The 16,882-nt window shown below is 48.2% G+C and overlaps 1 protein-coding gene across 2 annotated transcripts; it reads left to right on the forward strand.

Annotated features, from left to right (window-relative positions):
* The first annotated feature begins 5,305 nt into the window (after window positions 1–5,305).
* On the forward strand, window positions 5,306–16,882 carry PIGT (phosphatidylinositol glycan anchor biosynthesis class T). Of its 2 annotated transcripts, XM_069547007.1 has the most exons (13): window positions 5,306–6,012; window positions 6,534–6,711; window positions 8,885–9,012; window positions 9,315–9,415; window positions 9,570–9,656; window positions 10,170–10,257; window positions 10,366–10,463; window positions 10,557–10,722; window positions 11,406–11,606; window positions 15,478–15,643; window positions 15,758–15,841; window positions 16,495–16,730; window positions 16,763–16,882. In XM_069547007.1, the coding sequence occupies exons 1-13, from the start codon at window positions 5,826–5,828 to the stop codon at window positions 16,777–16,779; spliced, it is 1,737 nt and encodes a 578-aa protein (XP_069403108.1). In that variant the 5' UTR covers window positions 5,306–5,825; the 3' UTR covers window positions 16,780–16,882. The 2 variants fall into 2 exon arrangements, with proteins under 2 accessions (XP_069403108.1, XP_069403107.1); XM_069547006.1 differs by having other exon boundaries at window positions 16,495–16,882.

Below are 16,882 nucleotides of genomic sequence, written 5' to 3' on the forward strand. Positions count from 1 at the left end.
AGTTTTGAACACGACAGGCTTCCTGCCTTTGGGCAGGAGAAAATCAAGAAAATACCACAGTTCTGAGCGTAATGAGTAGCATGATGAGGAGCTCTTCTGTTACCAGAAAAGGGGGACATCTTAATCTAGCTCATGTGGTCACTGGAGAGCTGGTTTTCAGGCTGGGATCCAAAGGATAAGAAGGAGTTAGCTGGTGGGGGTGTGTGTGGTGTGGGGGGCACTGTACTCCAGGCAGAAAGAGCAGCTTGGAAGAACTTTAAATGGAGAGAAATAGTCTTGAGGAACTGAAAACCATTCAGCATAGCTGAATTGTTGAATTTGAGCAGGAGATTAGGGAGGATTAAGATTGACAAAGATCAGATGAGGAAATACTTTAAAGCCTGTATCAAGCTTCAGTTTAATTGCTAGTAAAATATCAGTGACTTAAGATATAAATTTTGTTTCCTCATATAAAAGAAGTCCAAAGTTCTGCAGTTATTGGACACCAAGGTCCTTTTTGGCTCTTTTTACTCAGCCATCTAAGGCACATGGCTGGAATTCTCATTAATACCTCATGTCTAGAATGGCTGTTGAGTCTCCAGTCCTTGAAACTGGTGGAGAGCAGAAGAAGAAATTAGGGATGGGCTAAAGAGGCATGGGTCGCTGTCTGTTCCCACTTTGAGAACCTTTTTTGGAAGTTCTAACCAGTAGCGTCCATTTTCATCTCATTGGCAGAACTTGGTAACATGAGTAATATTTCATTTACAGGCATTTTATAGGGACACAGCATTATCTAGAAGAAAGGAAACGGACGTCTTATTATTTTTCCTGGCCTTTGGAAAGATAAGAACCTTTTGAGTTTTAATTACCAATGTGTCTGATTTCTGTACTTCCTGTCAAACCTCTCAGAAGCCCCCTTTAGTAGGGCCCCCTGCTGACTTGATAAAATCAGGGTTGTGTTACTAAGAAACAAGAGGACCAAAGTCATTGGGTAGATAACTAGTAGTTTACACATTACAAATTTGAACTTTACTGGGAGTAATGAAGGATTACAAGTGATTGACATTTCTTGTTAAAAAGAATTCTGGCTGCAGTGTAGAAAACATACTGGAAGAGGGCGTGCTCCAGACAGACAGACATAACACAATAATCCATGCAAGAGATAACAGTGGCCCAAAAGACAGTGGTGATGATTAGTTTAACTGGGTTGAGGCTGAGTATAAACAAATGACATTCATTCAGTAAGTATTAAATGTCAGCGTTTAACATGTGTAAGACACAGAGTTTGGTCTTGGGGGTGTGGTAGTAGCACACACATGCACACACACACACACAAGACCCAGTCTTGTTCTCACAGAGTTCAGGCTCTCCTGGGGCCCAAAGGTAAAACTGCAACTAGGACTTGAGAAAGGATTTAATATCCTATTAAGAAAGGTCACGAGGTGTTTGCCTGGAGGAAGTTGTTCTGAGCTGAGATCTGAAGGCGGAGTAGGGGTAGCTTAGGGGAAGAATGGCTGGAAGGACTCCTTGTAGAGATGTACTGATTGGAGGGGACCAGAGTGGATGTCTGGAAACCAGGAGATGGTTGCAACCATCCAGATAAAAATGGGATGGGGTGGAGGTGGGGGATGTAGAAAAGTGGAAGGAATGAAGAGATGTTGGGGAGGCAAAATTCAAAATATTTATAGATAGGTGGGTGTGAGAGAAGACTGGCTGAAGGGCGTCACTGTTGCTTCCTCCTTGTGCAGCAGGATGATTCGGAGGGTTCTTCATCCACATGGAGAATTTAGGAGAGGGCCAGATTTGGGAAGTCGGTCATAAATTGGGTTTTGGACATGTTGAGTTTGAGGTGCTTTGGAGACCAGGAGGACATTTTGAGTAAGCATTTGGACCCATGAGTGTGGGGTTTAGAAGAAACGGTTAGATTGGAAGATCAATACATGAGTTATCAGTGTATAGGTGATGAGCATGCCATGGGTGCCAGTGAGCTTACCCAGGGAAAGTTGGAATGAAAGGAGGGTTATAGGACCTAGCCTTAAGGAACATTACGTCATTTTTCATATTAGGAAAAATAAATCATCCCACCTCCCTTCATACATCAAACCATCCATGGGATCAGTGACCTTCAGCCTAAATCTCAAAGTTCTCTGTGCAGTTCAGGCTGAGTGACAGGGCTGCCGGCTTCCCAATAGCTCCATTTTGCTTCCATCCCTGCAGGGGGCCGTTGTAAGTGACAGTTCTTAAGTGCTTTTCCTAGCACTGCTGAAAAACTGGTGGGAGTTCTGTGCGTCTTTTGTCTAAAAGTCTGTGTCCAAGTTGAGATCATCCACTAAGCTGGGCCAGGGCCCAGCCTCATGTTAAATTTTGTGGCTTTTCTGTTTCGCCAATGACTTCACTGTGCACAGAAGACATGGTCTTCTCAACCTCCTGACTTCAGCGGCTGAGCCTTCTCCTGGGCTGTATCACATGATATCTGCAGCTCAGCTCTGCAGGGTTTCTCAGTTCCTGGGATCCTCCCACTCCCCATCCAGAGTGAATGGTGGGAAGCTAGCCTGGCCTGTTTGCTGTCAACATGTCAGCAACTCTGGGCATACAGTGCTAATGGGGGAAGAGAGCTTGGCTGGGGAGAGAGATCTACAGCACTCTGGAGAGGTGGAATTGTTTGTGAGCCTACGGGGAGCCTTCAGTTCAGCTGCTATGAGCCCCAGCCCTGCCTGGGAAAATCTAGGGTCAGTTGAGACCCCAGGACCACTTCCTGTTTGGACAATGATCTCTTCTTCTGCCAAACCACAGGGCCTTGGCTGGCCCTCAGAGCCAGCATCTCCGGCCGACTGTGTTTTTGAGGCCACAGAGGGCCTTTGGAGATGGGGGTGATGACTTGGTGCCAACTCCGAGGCAAGCAGCCCAGCTTTCAGCCTCTAAACCACAGTGTGGCATCTTCTGTCTGTGGCACAAGCTTGTCATAGACCCTGAAGCAGAGGGAAGAAGACAGCCTCCTCCTATAGAATCCTGTGCTATGGAGGGGCCACATCTCAGTGGGAGATTCCCTGGGCGGCACACACTGCAGCTGTCCCCAGGAGTGCACAAGACTTGATAACTGTGAACAGCACAGCAATATGGCAACAACGTGGAATGATGTTATGATGTCAAGTTTGTTTGTTCATCTGGGCATTACTGAGCCCCCACTTTGTGCTAGCTTCCTTGCTTAGGCAACAGAAATACTAATGTGGCCAAGAGTTCTTCCAGGAAGGGACAATGTCACAGATAATAGAAATATAAAGTGGGCTGTAGCACCAGAGAGGGAGAAGGTAAAGTCTTCTCTGGGGGTGGCTGGATCTTGAGTGATGGGGACAGGCAATTTCAAAAGAAAACAAAGCATAGAAGTACAAAGCAATCATCATCATTATTGGAACTACCTTAACATTTTCTTTGAAGTTGGTAGTGTGGACTCGAGTTCTGACTCATTGTGATCGTTGGCAGTTATCTCGGTTTATGTACCTCAGTTTACTTATCTTCAAGATGGAGATAATAGTACCTTCTTCATAGAGTGGGCTTCCCTGGTGGCTCAGCGGTAGAGAATCTGCCTACAATGCAGGAACTGCAGGAGGTGCAGGTTCAATCCCTGGGTCAGGAAGATCCTCTGGAGGAGGGCATGGCAACCCACTCCAGTGTTTTTGCCTGGAGAATCCCATGGACAGAGGAGCCTGGCCATAGGCTGTCCATAGGGTTGCAAAGAGTCAGACATGACTGAAGCGACTTAGCATGCACGCACAGGTATGTACCTCATAGAGTATTTTTGAGTAAAGGTTTGCAGAAGTTACTAAGCACTTACTCCATTCCAGATTCTACACACACCTAAGTTCTGATCCTTAAAATAACCCTGAAAGTAGGTTCATCAATTCACAGAGCAGGAAGAGTGGCACTCAGATGGCTCATGCTCATATGGACTAAAGGCTGGGGTGGGGATTTGAACCCACATCTGTCTCACATCTAAGCTCAAAGCCTTCTGTTCCATGTCTAGTGGGGCAGGAGCACTAGATATAGGTAGAATGAGGGTATACTGAGATAAAGACATCTTTTTGACTCTTCCTCTCTGGTTGCTCAAGGGTATATCTAGACCTGGCAGACACCAAATTTGGCTCTTCAGAGCCAAAATGGTTGTGAGTTTTACCAAGAGACTACAAAGCCCATCATGAATGTGCACCTGATTAGGCAGGTGGAAAAACCAAAGCAAGAATTGTTTGGAGCTCCTCCAACTCAAGCCAGCACAGAAGGGGAGAGGTAGAAAAAGATTTTAACAGATCCTTTGCAAAAGAAAATATACAAATGACCAACAAATACATGAAAAGATGTTCAACATCACTAGGTACTACGGAAATGCAAATTAAAACCACAGTGAGATACCACTACATACACACCTGCGGGGTAAAAACTAAAAAGACCCCCAAGTTAAATGTCCACTGGGATGTGGAGCAATAGGAATTCTCATACGTTGCTGATACAAGTATGAAATAATACCTTCTGGAGAAAGATCTAGCAGTTTCTTATAAAATTAAACGTTCTCTTTCACCATTTGTAAATATTTATCCAAAAGAAATGTTAAGCATATTCCTATGAAATAACTTGTATAGCAGCCTAGCTCATAAGAACTAAAAACTTGAAAGAACTCAGGTGTACATGGACAGAACAGATAAACTATGGTATATTCAGACAATGTATGAATGCTATACAGCAATGAAAGAAACAAACTGCTGATACATGCAAGAACATGAATGAGTCAACAAAACATTATTCCCATGAAAGAAGTCTTTTACAAAAAACTGTACATAGTATATGATGATTTCATTTATATGGAGCTCCAGAACAGATTAATCCATTTTGTGGAGAAAAATCACAACAGTGGTTGCACCTGGAAGGCAGGGGGCACAGGGGTCGATTAGCAAGGGGCATTAGCCAACTTTCAGGGGTTTTAGGAACATATCTTGATAGGAGTTACACCAGTGTATCCATTTGTTGGATTCATTGGATGTGCACTTCAGAATTGAATATTAGTGTTTGTAAATTTTACCCCAAAAGAAAAATGTTAACAGGTATTGAACTCTCACTCCAGTACTCTTGCCTGGAAACTCCCATGGACGGAGGAGCCTGGAAGACTGCAGTTCACGGGGTCGCTGAGGGTTGGACACGACTGAGCGACTTCACTTCACTTTAATGATGTGCATGCTAAACTATTTAAAGAGAAGTGTCCTTATGTCTGAAATCTCTGAAACGCATCAAAACATAAGATGAATTGTGGGAGTTAGACTGATAATGTGATAAGACAAGTATAGTAAAATGATAACGGTGGAATCTAGGTGATGGGGAAACAGGTGTTCATTGTGACAGGTATTCATCCTTTCATCTTTGTTGTATGTTTGAAATTTTTCATAATAAACGGGAGGGTTATTTGAGGGTTTTGCGGGGAAGTTTTGCACCATACGAGCGGGCTAGGCTTAGGACCGAGCAGAGACAAGAAGCTATTGGAGGCAGGGGCCCGGCTGTGGAACCTCGCAGAAGAAATAAACGTCTTCAGTCTGCTTCTTCCACTATCACGGAGGCACAGTGGCAGTGGTGGCTAAGCACTTTATCGTAGGGAAAGGGGTCCACAATCCAGATCCCAATCGGTTGCGCCCTGTCAGCTCCCCTTTACACACACACCGCCCTGAAGGGTCTATCCAGGCTGTCCTTCTGATAGCCGCACCCCAACTTCCGGGACAGCACCGGAAGTCGCTTCTCTTCCGCTCTTCCTATTGGAGGCCGGCCTTTCTCAGGGGTGGGGCCACTCGGAGGTGGAAGCAGCCGCAGGCATGGCTGCGGCCGTAAGGATTTTCCTGCTGGTGCAGCTGCTACTGGGACCGGGCGGCTGGGGCCAGGCAGAGCCCCCACGCGACAGCTTGAGGGAGGAGCTAGTCATCACCCCGCTGCCTTCAGGGGACGTAGCCGCCACATTCCAGTTCCGCACGCGCTGGGATTCGGAGCTGCAGCGGGAAGGAGGTGAGGAGAGGAGACTGACGGGAGAACCCTGTGGCACCTGCTGGGAGTGGGGTGGAGGTCAGCCTTGGGGGCAGGCACTGACCCCACGATGAGGTTCTGGTCCCGGGGCGTGGGTCCTTGGCGGAAGGTGGGGCAGTTTTTGAGGAATCACATTGTACCAGTGAAGAAACGGGCCCCGGGAGGGCTGACTTCTAGTGCGGTGGTCTCTCCGCAGCTTCATGCTACCACTCTAAACCTTTAGTTAGCACCTTCCGTGGACAGCACTGATAAGGATGCTGTTGACGATTACGGTTTATCCTGGGTGCTGGCATGGTGCTGAGTTGAGTGAACAGTTACAGGAAGGAAAGTGGAGATACATAGAGATAAAGGCACCGGTTCAAGATCACATTGCTTAGTCAGTGACTGACTGGTCAGGAATTTAGATTCCTCTGACCCCAGAGCTGGGGTGTATTTATTGTTTCTTTGGGGTGGCTGAGAGCCCTCCCTCCAGGATCATCACTCACCTGCTGTCTCTTCTCCAGTGTCTCACTATAGGCTCTTCCCCAAAGCCTTGGGGCAGTTGATCTCCAAGTATTCTCTCCGGGAACTGCACCTGTCCTTAACCCAAGGCTTCTGGAGGACTCGATACTGGGGGACGCCCTTCTTGCAGGCCCCATCGGGGGCAGAGCTGTGGGCTTGGTTCCAAGAGACCGTCACCGAGTGAGTGCCCACCTTGAGGCCCGTGGCAGGCCATGGCAGGAACGTGGCATAGCAAGTGCTGTCATCCTGCCACTGCCCTTTGGGGGAAGCGGTTCCATGAGGGTAAAGCTGCACTGGAAGTAAGAAGTATTATGGCCTAGTGGCATTCTTGACTTTGCTTAATGTGTTTCCTTCCCCTGATACATCCAGACCTGTGGTCTCATGTATCTGCGGAGATAGATAACAGTTATCTGAAGCCTACTTGGATGTAAGGCACTAGAAAGCTGTGGCAAATGGGACAACCTTTTAAAGACATTCATTCACATAATAATAAAATGCCACAAGGGCCAAATAAAATATATGTGGGCTAGAATTGGCCTGCAAGACATCATATCTCTGTATTTGAGAAATTACTAGTTTTTAGGGGAGGGACGGGTTAGGTCCTGTTAGTGTGCTCAGTCACTTAGTTGTATCAGACTCTTTGTAACCCCATGGACTGTAGCCTGCCAGGCTCCTCTGCCCAGAATTTTCCAGGCAAGAATACTGGAATGGGTTGTTGTTTCCTGCTCCAGAAGATCTTCCTGACTCAGGGATGGAACCTACATCTCTTGCATCTCCTGCATTGGCAGGTGGATTCTTTACCATTGCCCCACCTGGGAAGCCCAAATTCTCTTAATCTTACTATGGGAAATCAGCACGTATGTATAATTAAAAAAAATTTAGGGGGACTTCCCTGGTGGTCCAGTGGGTAAGACTTCATCTTCCAATGCAAGGGGTATGGGCTCCATCCCTAGTTGAGGAACTAAGAACCCACATGCCTCATGGTCAAAAAAACCAAAACTTAAAACAGAAGCAATACTGTGACAAATTCAATAAAGACTTTAAAAGTGGTCCATATTAAAAAAAAAAAAAAAACCTTAAAAAAAATTTAGGGCCTTACCTGGGAGTGGTGGGGGCTGTGGCAGGCTGGAGAGCTTGGGAGGACAGCTGCCACTCAGCCCTGATGGATTGTTGTCATGTGGGAACAGAGACCTACTGTTGTCAAAAACTCTCATTTTCCCCAGAAATCTGGATTTTAATGTGAAATTGGTAAGCTTAAGTATCAGCAAGTGACTTAAAAATTTAAGAAATGCCTATGGGTTAATGTTGTGCACAGCAAATGGAACATGGCTATGGTTTGGGTAGCGTTTTCAGGCTTTGAGTTTGCAGTCTTTATTTGAGGCATAAGGATTGGAGCAGTTGGAAAGTTCTGAACCCAGGACTGTTGGAAAACCCCAGGCTAGCTCTACAGTGGTATCAAATGAAGAGCAAGCCCCTGCACTGGCCAGGGCTTCCTCTCTTGCCTGAACTCTGGCTTCCTTGCCTTTTATCCCAGCTGCTCTGCTGTCACTGTCTCCCCTCATAATTGCCTGTAGTGTGGAGGCGATGTTCAGAAATCTACTTTTATTCTATTATTTTATAAAGAGCAAATCTGTTTGGCTGTTTTTCTAAAGAAAAAAAAAAACACCTAATTTAGTTCGATGTTTGTCTGCGGTCCTAGGATGCTTATTTTCCTTTGTTCCATGAGCCTTTGTAGATGTAAGACTTCCCATCCTGAGGGTAGAACCAGGACTCAGCAGGGTATTCACAGGGAAGTAGGTTATTTTGCCCAGCGGAACACAACTCAGGGTGGATCAGTGAGCTGATCTCGGCCCCTGGGGTGTGGGGCACTTTGTATAGCATGGGGTGTATGTGGGTGATCCAGCCTTGCTCCCTGTCCTCAGGTTGCTCTCAGCCTAGTCAAGGAGAAAAGATGCTTAGGACAAGGTACTGTTGACACCCAACCGTTTCCCAGAAGGCCCCTGGTGAGAGGCAGGGACGGTCAGAATGGCAGCAGTGCGACAGGAAGCTGTGGTTGGGGAGGGCAGGAACGCTGCCTGGAGGAGGCAACACCCTGGAAGGGGAGTATAAGGAGTGAGGTGGCACTGCGAGGTGCGAAGAGGAGCCACCTAAGCAGAGGCTGGCGGGGGTGCAGGGATGTTCAGAGGAGAGGGAGGAAGAAGGGGCTGATAGGGGAGATCCGGGCCGTAGGCCCAGCGGGGCAGTTGCGGCTCTAGCAACTGGCTGGCCTCATGGCTTGGCAGCCAGCTGCAGGCTCTGAGCGAGGGGGCAGATGCAGCCCCGGGACAGTGAGCGGGTTTGTGTCTCCATACAGCGTGGATGAGTCCTGGAAGGAGCTCAGTAACGTCCTCTCTGGAATCTTCTGCGCCTCTCTCAACTTCATCGACTCTACCAACACAGTCACACCCACTGCCTCCTTCAAACCCCTGGGGCTGGCCAATGGTGAGACTGCCCCATGGCCCCGTCCTTCTTCCTGTGCCCTCTCACCCCGGCCTTTGCCTCCTTTCCCTTCTGCTTCCTCCGCCGTCTGCGGGGCCAGGTCATCAATCCCCAGGGTGGGCAGGCCCTCCCCCAACCTCTGCCCCCAGGAAGACGTCTCTGCGTTGCTTTCTCCCGAAGGGACGAGGCTGTTCCACACTCCTCCCTCAGCCTAGACTGTGAGAGCGGTGGTGCTGGAGAGTGTGTGCAGGTCCCGAGGAGCAGGGCCCCAAGGCCCTCCCCAGCTAGGCTCCTGTCTCCTTCAGGCACGGACCACTCCTTCCTGCGCTATGCGGTGCTGCCGCGAGAGGTTGTCTGCACCGAGAACCTCACCCCATGGAAGAAGCTCTTGCCCTGCAGCTCCAAGGTGAGGCCCGAGGGGCCTGAATGCGGGTGGGAGCCCCAGAGAGTGGATGGCGTGGGCTGATGCCCCCTCCCTGCCCGACAGATAACCTTGGCCCCACGCCCAGTCGCATCACTGTGCAGGGCACTGACCCTTCCTCTCACACTGCCTCCTCCAGGCAGGCCTCTCGGTGCTGCTGAAGGCTGATCGCCTGTTCCACACGAGCTACCACTCCCAGGCAGTGCATATCCGCCCTGTTTGCAGAGTAAGTCTTGGGGGATGGGAGACGGGGGCCATCCCAGGGCTGGGAGAGAAGGTGCAGGTAAAGCACGTCACCCAGTGTCTGTTGAGGGCTGAGCCAGTGGTCAGTGGGAGACGTGATGATGACGATCCAGGGCTTTGGTCACGCACCAAGGAAACCGAGCGGAAATCTTTGTCGTGGAGCCTGGTGGTTATGAGCCATAGCCGTGTGGGCACATCTGCTAGCTCAGCCACTTTCTACCTGACTTGACCTTGAGTGGGTCACTTTATCTCCCTGCTTTTCTCATCCGTTAAATGAGAATAATAGTAGTATCAGTTCATCCAGTTGTTGGCAGCGGTTCATCCCACTAATGGGCAGGATGTTGCTGGCACAGGGTCAAGTGCTCAGTACGGAGTGGTAGCAAATTGATGGCGGGGAGATACGGAATAGAGGAGGGATTGCATCTGGGTTGCGGTCCCTGGGGCTGTGAGGTTGGCAGGGAGGGAGGTCGTCACTGCTGCTGTCTGGCCCTTGTAGAATGCACGCTGTACCAGCGTCTCCTGGGAGCTGAGGCAGACCCTTTCTGTTGTATTTGATGCCTTCGTCACTGGACAGGGGAAGAAGGGTAAGCTCCCTTGCTCTGGCATCTCCACCCACCCATCGCCAGCCCCGCCCCATCTGTGTGGAGCAGGCCTAGTCCTGCCCCAGCTCATCCCCACCCTCTGCTCCCCAGACTGGTCCCTCTTCCGGATGTTCTCCCGAACTCTCACTGAGCCCTGCCCCTTGGCTTCGGAGAGCCGAGTCTACGTGGACATCACCAGCTATGGCCAGGTACTGAGGTCTCCAGCCACACACGTCAGCCTGTTCCCTCCAAGGCCAGCCTGCCCCTCTGCTCGCTTCTCAGCCCTGTCCTTGTGTTCCCAGGACAACGAGACATTGGAGGTATACCCGCCCCCCCTTACCACATACCAAGACGTCATCCTGGGCACCCGGAAGACCTATGCCGTCTACGACCTCCTGGATGCAGCTGTGGTCAGCAACTCGCGCAGCCTCAACATCCAGCTGAAGTGGAAGAGGCCCCCAGAGAATGGTTGGTGGAGGGTGGGCCACCACGGCCACCATGGGCTACCGCGATTTCATCTTGTGGGGAAGACTCACAGCCCCATCTCTTCACCAGGAGACAACAGGCTTGTGTTTAGATCCAGATAACTGGAGTTAGACATCCTGGTTTTAACACCACCTCTTCTAAGCTCTATGACCTTGAAGGTTCCTAACTTCATTGTCTCATGCTGAAAACAGGGACAGTAATACCTAAGAGGTTAGATGAGATAATTAACGGAAAACATGGAAGTCATTCATGCATTTGTTCATTTAATTAACAAAATTTTTTTTGAAGACACAAATACCCTGATTTTGAGAAACATTAACATATAGTAGTTGAAGCAGGCCTCAAACAATTAGTTACAATCATGTTCAGTGTTACCAAGGAAAAGTGTGAAATATTGTGAGAGTGCTTGGTTTGGGTTGGAGCCAGCAGAAAGCTCAGGCCTTGTTAGTACTCAGTAAACAACAGTAATTCTGTTGTCATTGCTGTGAGTTGGGGAAGACAGGGATGGTTCCAGAATGCAGGTTTCCCAGTTCTGGCAAAGCGTCTCCCTGTCCCCTTCTGGCTTTGAGACTCTGAACCTGGCCCAGGGAGTGGATTTGGGGAGTGACCCCCCCTTTTTGTTTTTCTTTGAAGGAGTGGTTAACTGTTGGCTTTTCTCTGAGCAGAGGCCCCCCCGGTGCCCTTCCTGTACGCCCAGCGGTATGTGAGCGGCTACGGGCTGCAGAGTGGGGAGCTGAGCACGCTGCTGTACAACACCCACCCGTACCGGGCCTTCCCTGTGCTGCTGCTGGACAGCGTGCCCTGGTACCTGCGGCTGTACGTGCACACACTCACCATCACGTCCAAGGGCAAGGAGAACAAACCAAGTGAGCGCCAGCCCCCAGCCAGCCCCTCCCCCACCCCTCCCCCTCCACGTCCCCCAGCACCTCAGTTCTCAGGATAATTCCAGAAGTACCTCGCAGTCTGCACAGGCGTCAAGAGTAGTTTGAGTGACCTCACCAGTGCCAGATCTGCAAGTGTTTATATAGTCAAAGTAGTTAAACCGCACAGGCCTGGTGACTCTTCGTAGGACATTATCAAGGTAGGAGTTTCCTAATCTTTCTCACTTGCTTCCTTCTCTTTCCTGGAGCTCTGTTTTGTTTCGGATGATTCTTAGACTCTTTTCAGGTGGAGAAAGGAAACAAGAGTATTGGATACAAAGAAGGTGCTGGAGTAGGTGGTTTTTGCTTCCTTGGGTGGGGTAAAGAGGTGCAGTTTTAAAAATTGTTTGTTTTTTCCATTATTTTTGTGAGGAGGAGTTAATATTTACTGAGTGCTTTCTATGAGTTGCCAGGCATAGCACAAAAGCACTTGTTTTCCTTTGGAGTGGAGGGAGACTAAGGAGCATAGGAGACTCCTTAGGAAGACGTTACAGCACAACTCCAACAGTTAGACTTGCAATCTTTCCTAAACCTCTGTGTGGTTTCCCATATTTTCTAGCACTATCTGTACCCCCTTGAAAATCTCTACTTCAAACCTCCCACCTGTATATTTCGTGGTTTTTTTGTTTTGTTTTTTATTTATTTTTATTTTTGGCTGCGCTGAGTCATCGTTGCTGAGCACGGGCTTTCTTTAGTTGTGGCAAGCGGGGGCTCATCTTGCGGTGCCCGGGCTTCGTGCTGTGGTGGCCTCCCCGGCGCAGAGCACAAGCTCTAGGCGCGAGGGCTCGATGGTTGCAGCGTGTGGGCTTCAGCAGGTGTGGGTCACGGGCTCTCGAGCGCTCAGGCTGGGTAGTTCTGGCGCACCGGCTTCGTTGTTCTGTAGCATGTGGGATCTTCCCAGGCCAGAGATTGAACCTGTGTCCCCTGTATTGCCAGGTGGATTCTTAACCACTGGACCACCAGGGAAGTTCCTGTTTTGTTTTATTTTATCTTAGCTCTGGCAGATTTGAAATACATACCCAAATGGAGCAGAGTAATGAACTCCCGTGTACACATTACCCAGCCTTAGCAGTCTCCAGCTTCATATCCCGTTTTTTGTTTGTTGTTGATTTTTTTTCTAGTTTCATTGAGATATAATTGACATATAGCACTAGATAAGTTCAAGGTGTTCTGCATGCTCATTTGACTTATATCTATCATGAAGTAAGTTTAATGAACATCCATCATCTCATACAGATACAAAATAAAGAAGTAGTAAAAAATTTTTTCCCTTGTGATGAGAACTCTAAGGATTTACCCTCTTAACAGCTTTCATGTGTAATGTACAACATTAACATATTTATCATGTTCTACATTAAATTTCGAATTCTTGTCTTAGAACTGGAAGATTGTACCCTTTGACTGCCTTCATCCAATTCCCCTTCCCCCTACCCCTTACCTCTAGTAACAACAAATGTGATCTCTTTTTCTATGAGTTTATTTTTGAAGTATAATTGACCTGTAACACTATGCTAGTTCCTGGTAATAGCAAAGTGATTCAGTGTTTCTGTACTTTTCAAAATGATCATTATGATAAGTCTCGTTACCATCTGTCACCATACAAATATAAGCCATAGTTATTGACTGTATTCCCCACACTGTGCATTTCGTACCTGTGACTCATTTATTTTGCAACTGAAAGTTTGTTCCTCTTGCCCTCCCTCATCTATTTCTTTCCTCCTTCCGCCCTTCTCTCCTCGGGCAGTCACCTGTTTATTCTTTGTGTCTATGACTACTTCTGTTTGGTTATGTTTATTCTTTTTTTTTTTTTTTTTAGATTCCCAGTAGAAGTGATATCATACAGTATTTGTCTTTGACTTATCTCACTTAGCCTAATATTTTCTAGCTCATCCACGTTGTTGCAGATGTCAAAGTTTCCTTCTTTTCTGTAGCTGAGTGATATTCCACGTCTTCTTTACCATTCACCCATCGATGGGCATTTAGGTCGTTTTCTTAGCTATTGTAAACAATGCTTCAGTGAACATTGGGGTGCCTATATCTTTTCAAATTAATATTTTTGTTTTCTTTGAATAAATCCCCAGGAGTGGAATTGCTGGCTGGTATGGCAGTTCTGTTTTTAAATTTTGAGGAATCTCCCTACAGGTGTTGATAGTGGCTACACCAGTTTACATTCCCAACACACTGCACAGGGGTTCCCTTTTCTCCGCATACTCGCCAGCGCTTGTTGTTTGTTGTCTTTTTGATGATCCTGAGAGGTGTGAGGTGATACCTTATTGTGGTTTTGATTTGCCTTTTTGTGATGGTTAGTGATGTTGAACTATTTTTTCATCTGCCTGTTGGCCAGTCTGTATGTCTTCTCTAGAAAAATGTCTATTCAGGTCCTCTGCCCATTTTTTTAAACAATTCTTTCTCTTTTGACATTGAGTTGTAGAAATACTTTGTATATTTTGCATATTAACCCCTTATCGATATGATTTGCAAATACTTTCTCCCTTTCAATAGTCTGTCTTTTCATTTTTCTGGTAGTTTCTTTCACTGTGCAAAAGCTTTTTAGTTTGATGTAACCCCATTTGTTTATTTTTACTGTTGTTTTTCTTGCTTGAGGAGACATATCCAACAAAACATTGCTAGGTCAAAAGGCATACTGCCTATGTATTTTTCTGGAAGTTTCATTATTTCAGGTTTTACATTTAAGTCTTTAATCCGTTTTGAGTTTATTTTTGTATTTGGTATAAGAAAGTAATCTAATTTGATTCTTTTGCATATAGCTACCTTGTTTTCCCAACACCATTTATTGAAAGGGCTCTCTTTTCCTCATTGTGTATTCTTGTCTCTTTTGACATAGATTAATTACCCATATAAGTGTGGGTTCATTTCTAGGCTCTCTGTTCTATTCCACAGCTTCCCATCATTTTTGTTTCATCTTTCCGTTTATTTATTTGGTTTGGTTACTTTTTTTGCTGGAGTATCTTAAAACAAATCCTACATATCATATCAATTCATCTTTAAACATCTCTAACAGGTAAGGGGCTTAAAAATATGTATAACCTATTGTTATCACTCCTATTTCCCCCAGTGGTCTTGAAAATAACTTTATAATTGATTTGAATTGGGTAAAAATAAGGTGCTCACATTATATTTGCTTGATATGCTCTTAAGTTTCTCTCTCTCTCTTTTTATATTAATAGACTCACTCTTTAAAGAGCAGTTTCAAGTTTACAGAAAAGTTGAGCAGAAAGTACGGGGTTCCCATATGCACTTCCCCTAACCCCCATTTCCCCTGTTATTCCCGCCTTGATTGCTGTGGTCCTCTTACATCTCTGTTAATCTGTAAAACAGTTCCCAGTGGTTTTTAAAAAATTGATTTTTTGGCAAAACTGGGTCATTTGTTGTTTAGGATGTTCTACATTCTCGTTGGCCCATGGTTAACATGTTCCTCGATCCTCTGTGTATTCTTGAGTATCAGTGGTTAGTTTTAGAAACTTAATTAGATTTAGGTCTCATATTTTTGGCAAGAAACCTTCCCAGGTGGTTCTCTGGACTCCCTGTTGCATCATGGGAGGCACTGGACGTCTGGTGGCCCAGTTTCCGTGATGTGAAGATGGATTAGGTTGAGCATATCCTGGAACAGCTGCCCTGGAAACACCTTTTCCCTTCCCGGCCCTCCTCCTCCCCGCTGGGGGCCTGCCTGACTTCGTGATCCAGATTCCTCCTCCTCGGCTCCTCAGTCCCAGCCCCAAGGCCTGGACGGGTAGGTACAAGCGGTGCAGGCGGGCTGAGCCCTGGAAAGAGCTCTGGGCGCCCTGTCGGTCCCCAGGTTACATCCACTACCAGCCTGCCCAGGACCGGATGCAGCCCCACCTCCTGGAGATGCTGATTCAGCTGCCGGCCAACTCCATCACCAAGGTCTCCATCCAGTTTGAGCGGGCACTGCTTAAGTGGACCGAGTACACCCCGGACCCCAACCATGGCTTCTATGTCAGGTGGGCTCCCCTCACCTGCCGCCCTCGCCCTCCTGGCCCACCCTCTTCACCACTCTCCCTGGTGGAGAAGTGTGAGGAACACAGCTCACGGAGTACCTGTCTGCTTCTCTGCAGCCCGTCTGTCCTCAGCGCCCTCGTGCCCAGTGTGGTGGCAGCCAAACCCGGGGACTGGGAAGAGAGCCCCCTCTTCAACAGCCTGTAAGTGTGAGCCCTGCCACTGGCATCTGGGTGGCACCTGCACAGAGGATCAGGCTCCTGCGGGCTGGCCTGGGGCTAGAGGTTGTGCTTGCAAAGTAATGAGTAGATTGGCCCTGTCCTAATTCAAACCCCAGTGGTCTATACTGTTAGTATAGTCTTTATGAAATGATCCTAAAGAGCTGCTAGGAGATCAGAAGGTGAGAAGTGCAGGATGTTTACTCACCAGTTCTCTTACAAATACGGAACTGAGCACTTATCAGATGCTGGGTACTTCAGAGAGCACCACATGGACAGCACTGGACAAAATGGACTTGCCTCTCCCTGCTCATGGGCACAGTCTAGAGAGGAACTGCTGGGGAGTAATCTGGTAGGTAATCCAGGAAGGCTGCTTGGAGGAGATGACCTGTAGGCCAAGACCAGATGGCTCAGGAAGAGGCAGCCCAGTGAAGGCAGGGTCCCTTTCCTCTCCCTCAACGTAGCTCTCCTTTGATCAGATAATCTGTATTGAGCTTTAAAAGGCTATGAGGCTAAGAAAACTTTGAAAATGCTTCCCACTGACGTTGGCCCATGTGGCCAGAGAGAAGGGGTGGGGCTGGGTGGGGTGAGATGTGGGGAAGCAGCCACCCGCCTCACTGCCCGCTCCCGACCCCCAGCTTCCCAGTCTCTGACAGCTCTAGCTACTTTGTGCGGCTCTACACGGAGCCGCTGCTGGTGAGCCTGCCCACGCCGGACTTCAGTATGCCCTACAACGTCGTCTGCCTCACGTGCACCGTGGTGGCCGTGTGCTACGGCTCCTTCTACAACCTCCTCACCCGCACCTTCCAGATCGAGGAGCCCAGGAAGGGCGGCCTGGCCAAGCGGCTCGCCAACCTCGTCCGGCGTGCCCGAGGTGTCCCCCTGCTCTGAGGCGGCGTGCCCGAGGTGTCCCCCCGCTCTGAGGCGGCGTGCCCGAGGTGTCCCCCCGCTCTGAGGCGAGTCCTGCTCACAGTTGGGCTGCAGTTTCTCTGGAGGGGGGCGTGGTGGCTGACACCTCCCCCCCCC

This window comes from Ovis canadensis, chromosome 13, assembly GCF_042477335.2.
Source record: "Ovis canadensis isolate MfBH-ARS-UI-01 breed Bighorn chromosome 13, ARS-UI_OviCan_v2, whole genome shotgun sequence".
Lineage (NCBI taxonomy): Eukaryota > Metazoa > Chordata > Mammalia > Artiodactyla > Bovidae > Ovis > Ovis canadensis.

Coding starts and splice junctions, on each gene's coding strand:
- PIGT (XM_069547006.1), top strand. CDS start 5,826: ATGGCTGCGGCCGTAAGGATTTTCCTGCTGGTGCAGCTGCTACTGGGA. Junction 6,013..6,533: donor GGAGCTGCAGCGGGAAGGAG/GTGAGGAGAGGA, acceptor TCTCTTCTCCAG/TGTCTCACTATAGGCTCTTC. Junction 9,416..9,569: donor TCTTGCCCTGCAGCTCCAAG/GTGAGGCCCGAG, acceptor TGCCTCCTCCAG/GCAGGCCTCTCGGTGCTGCT.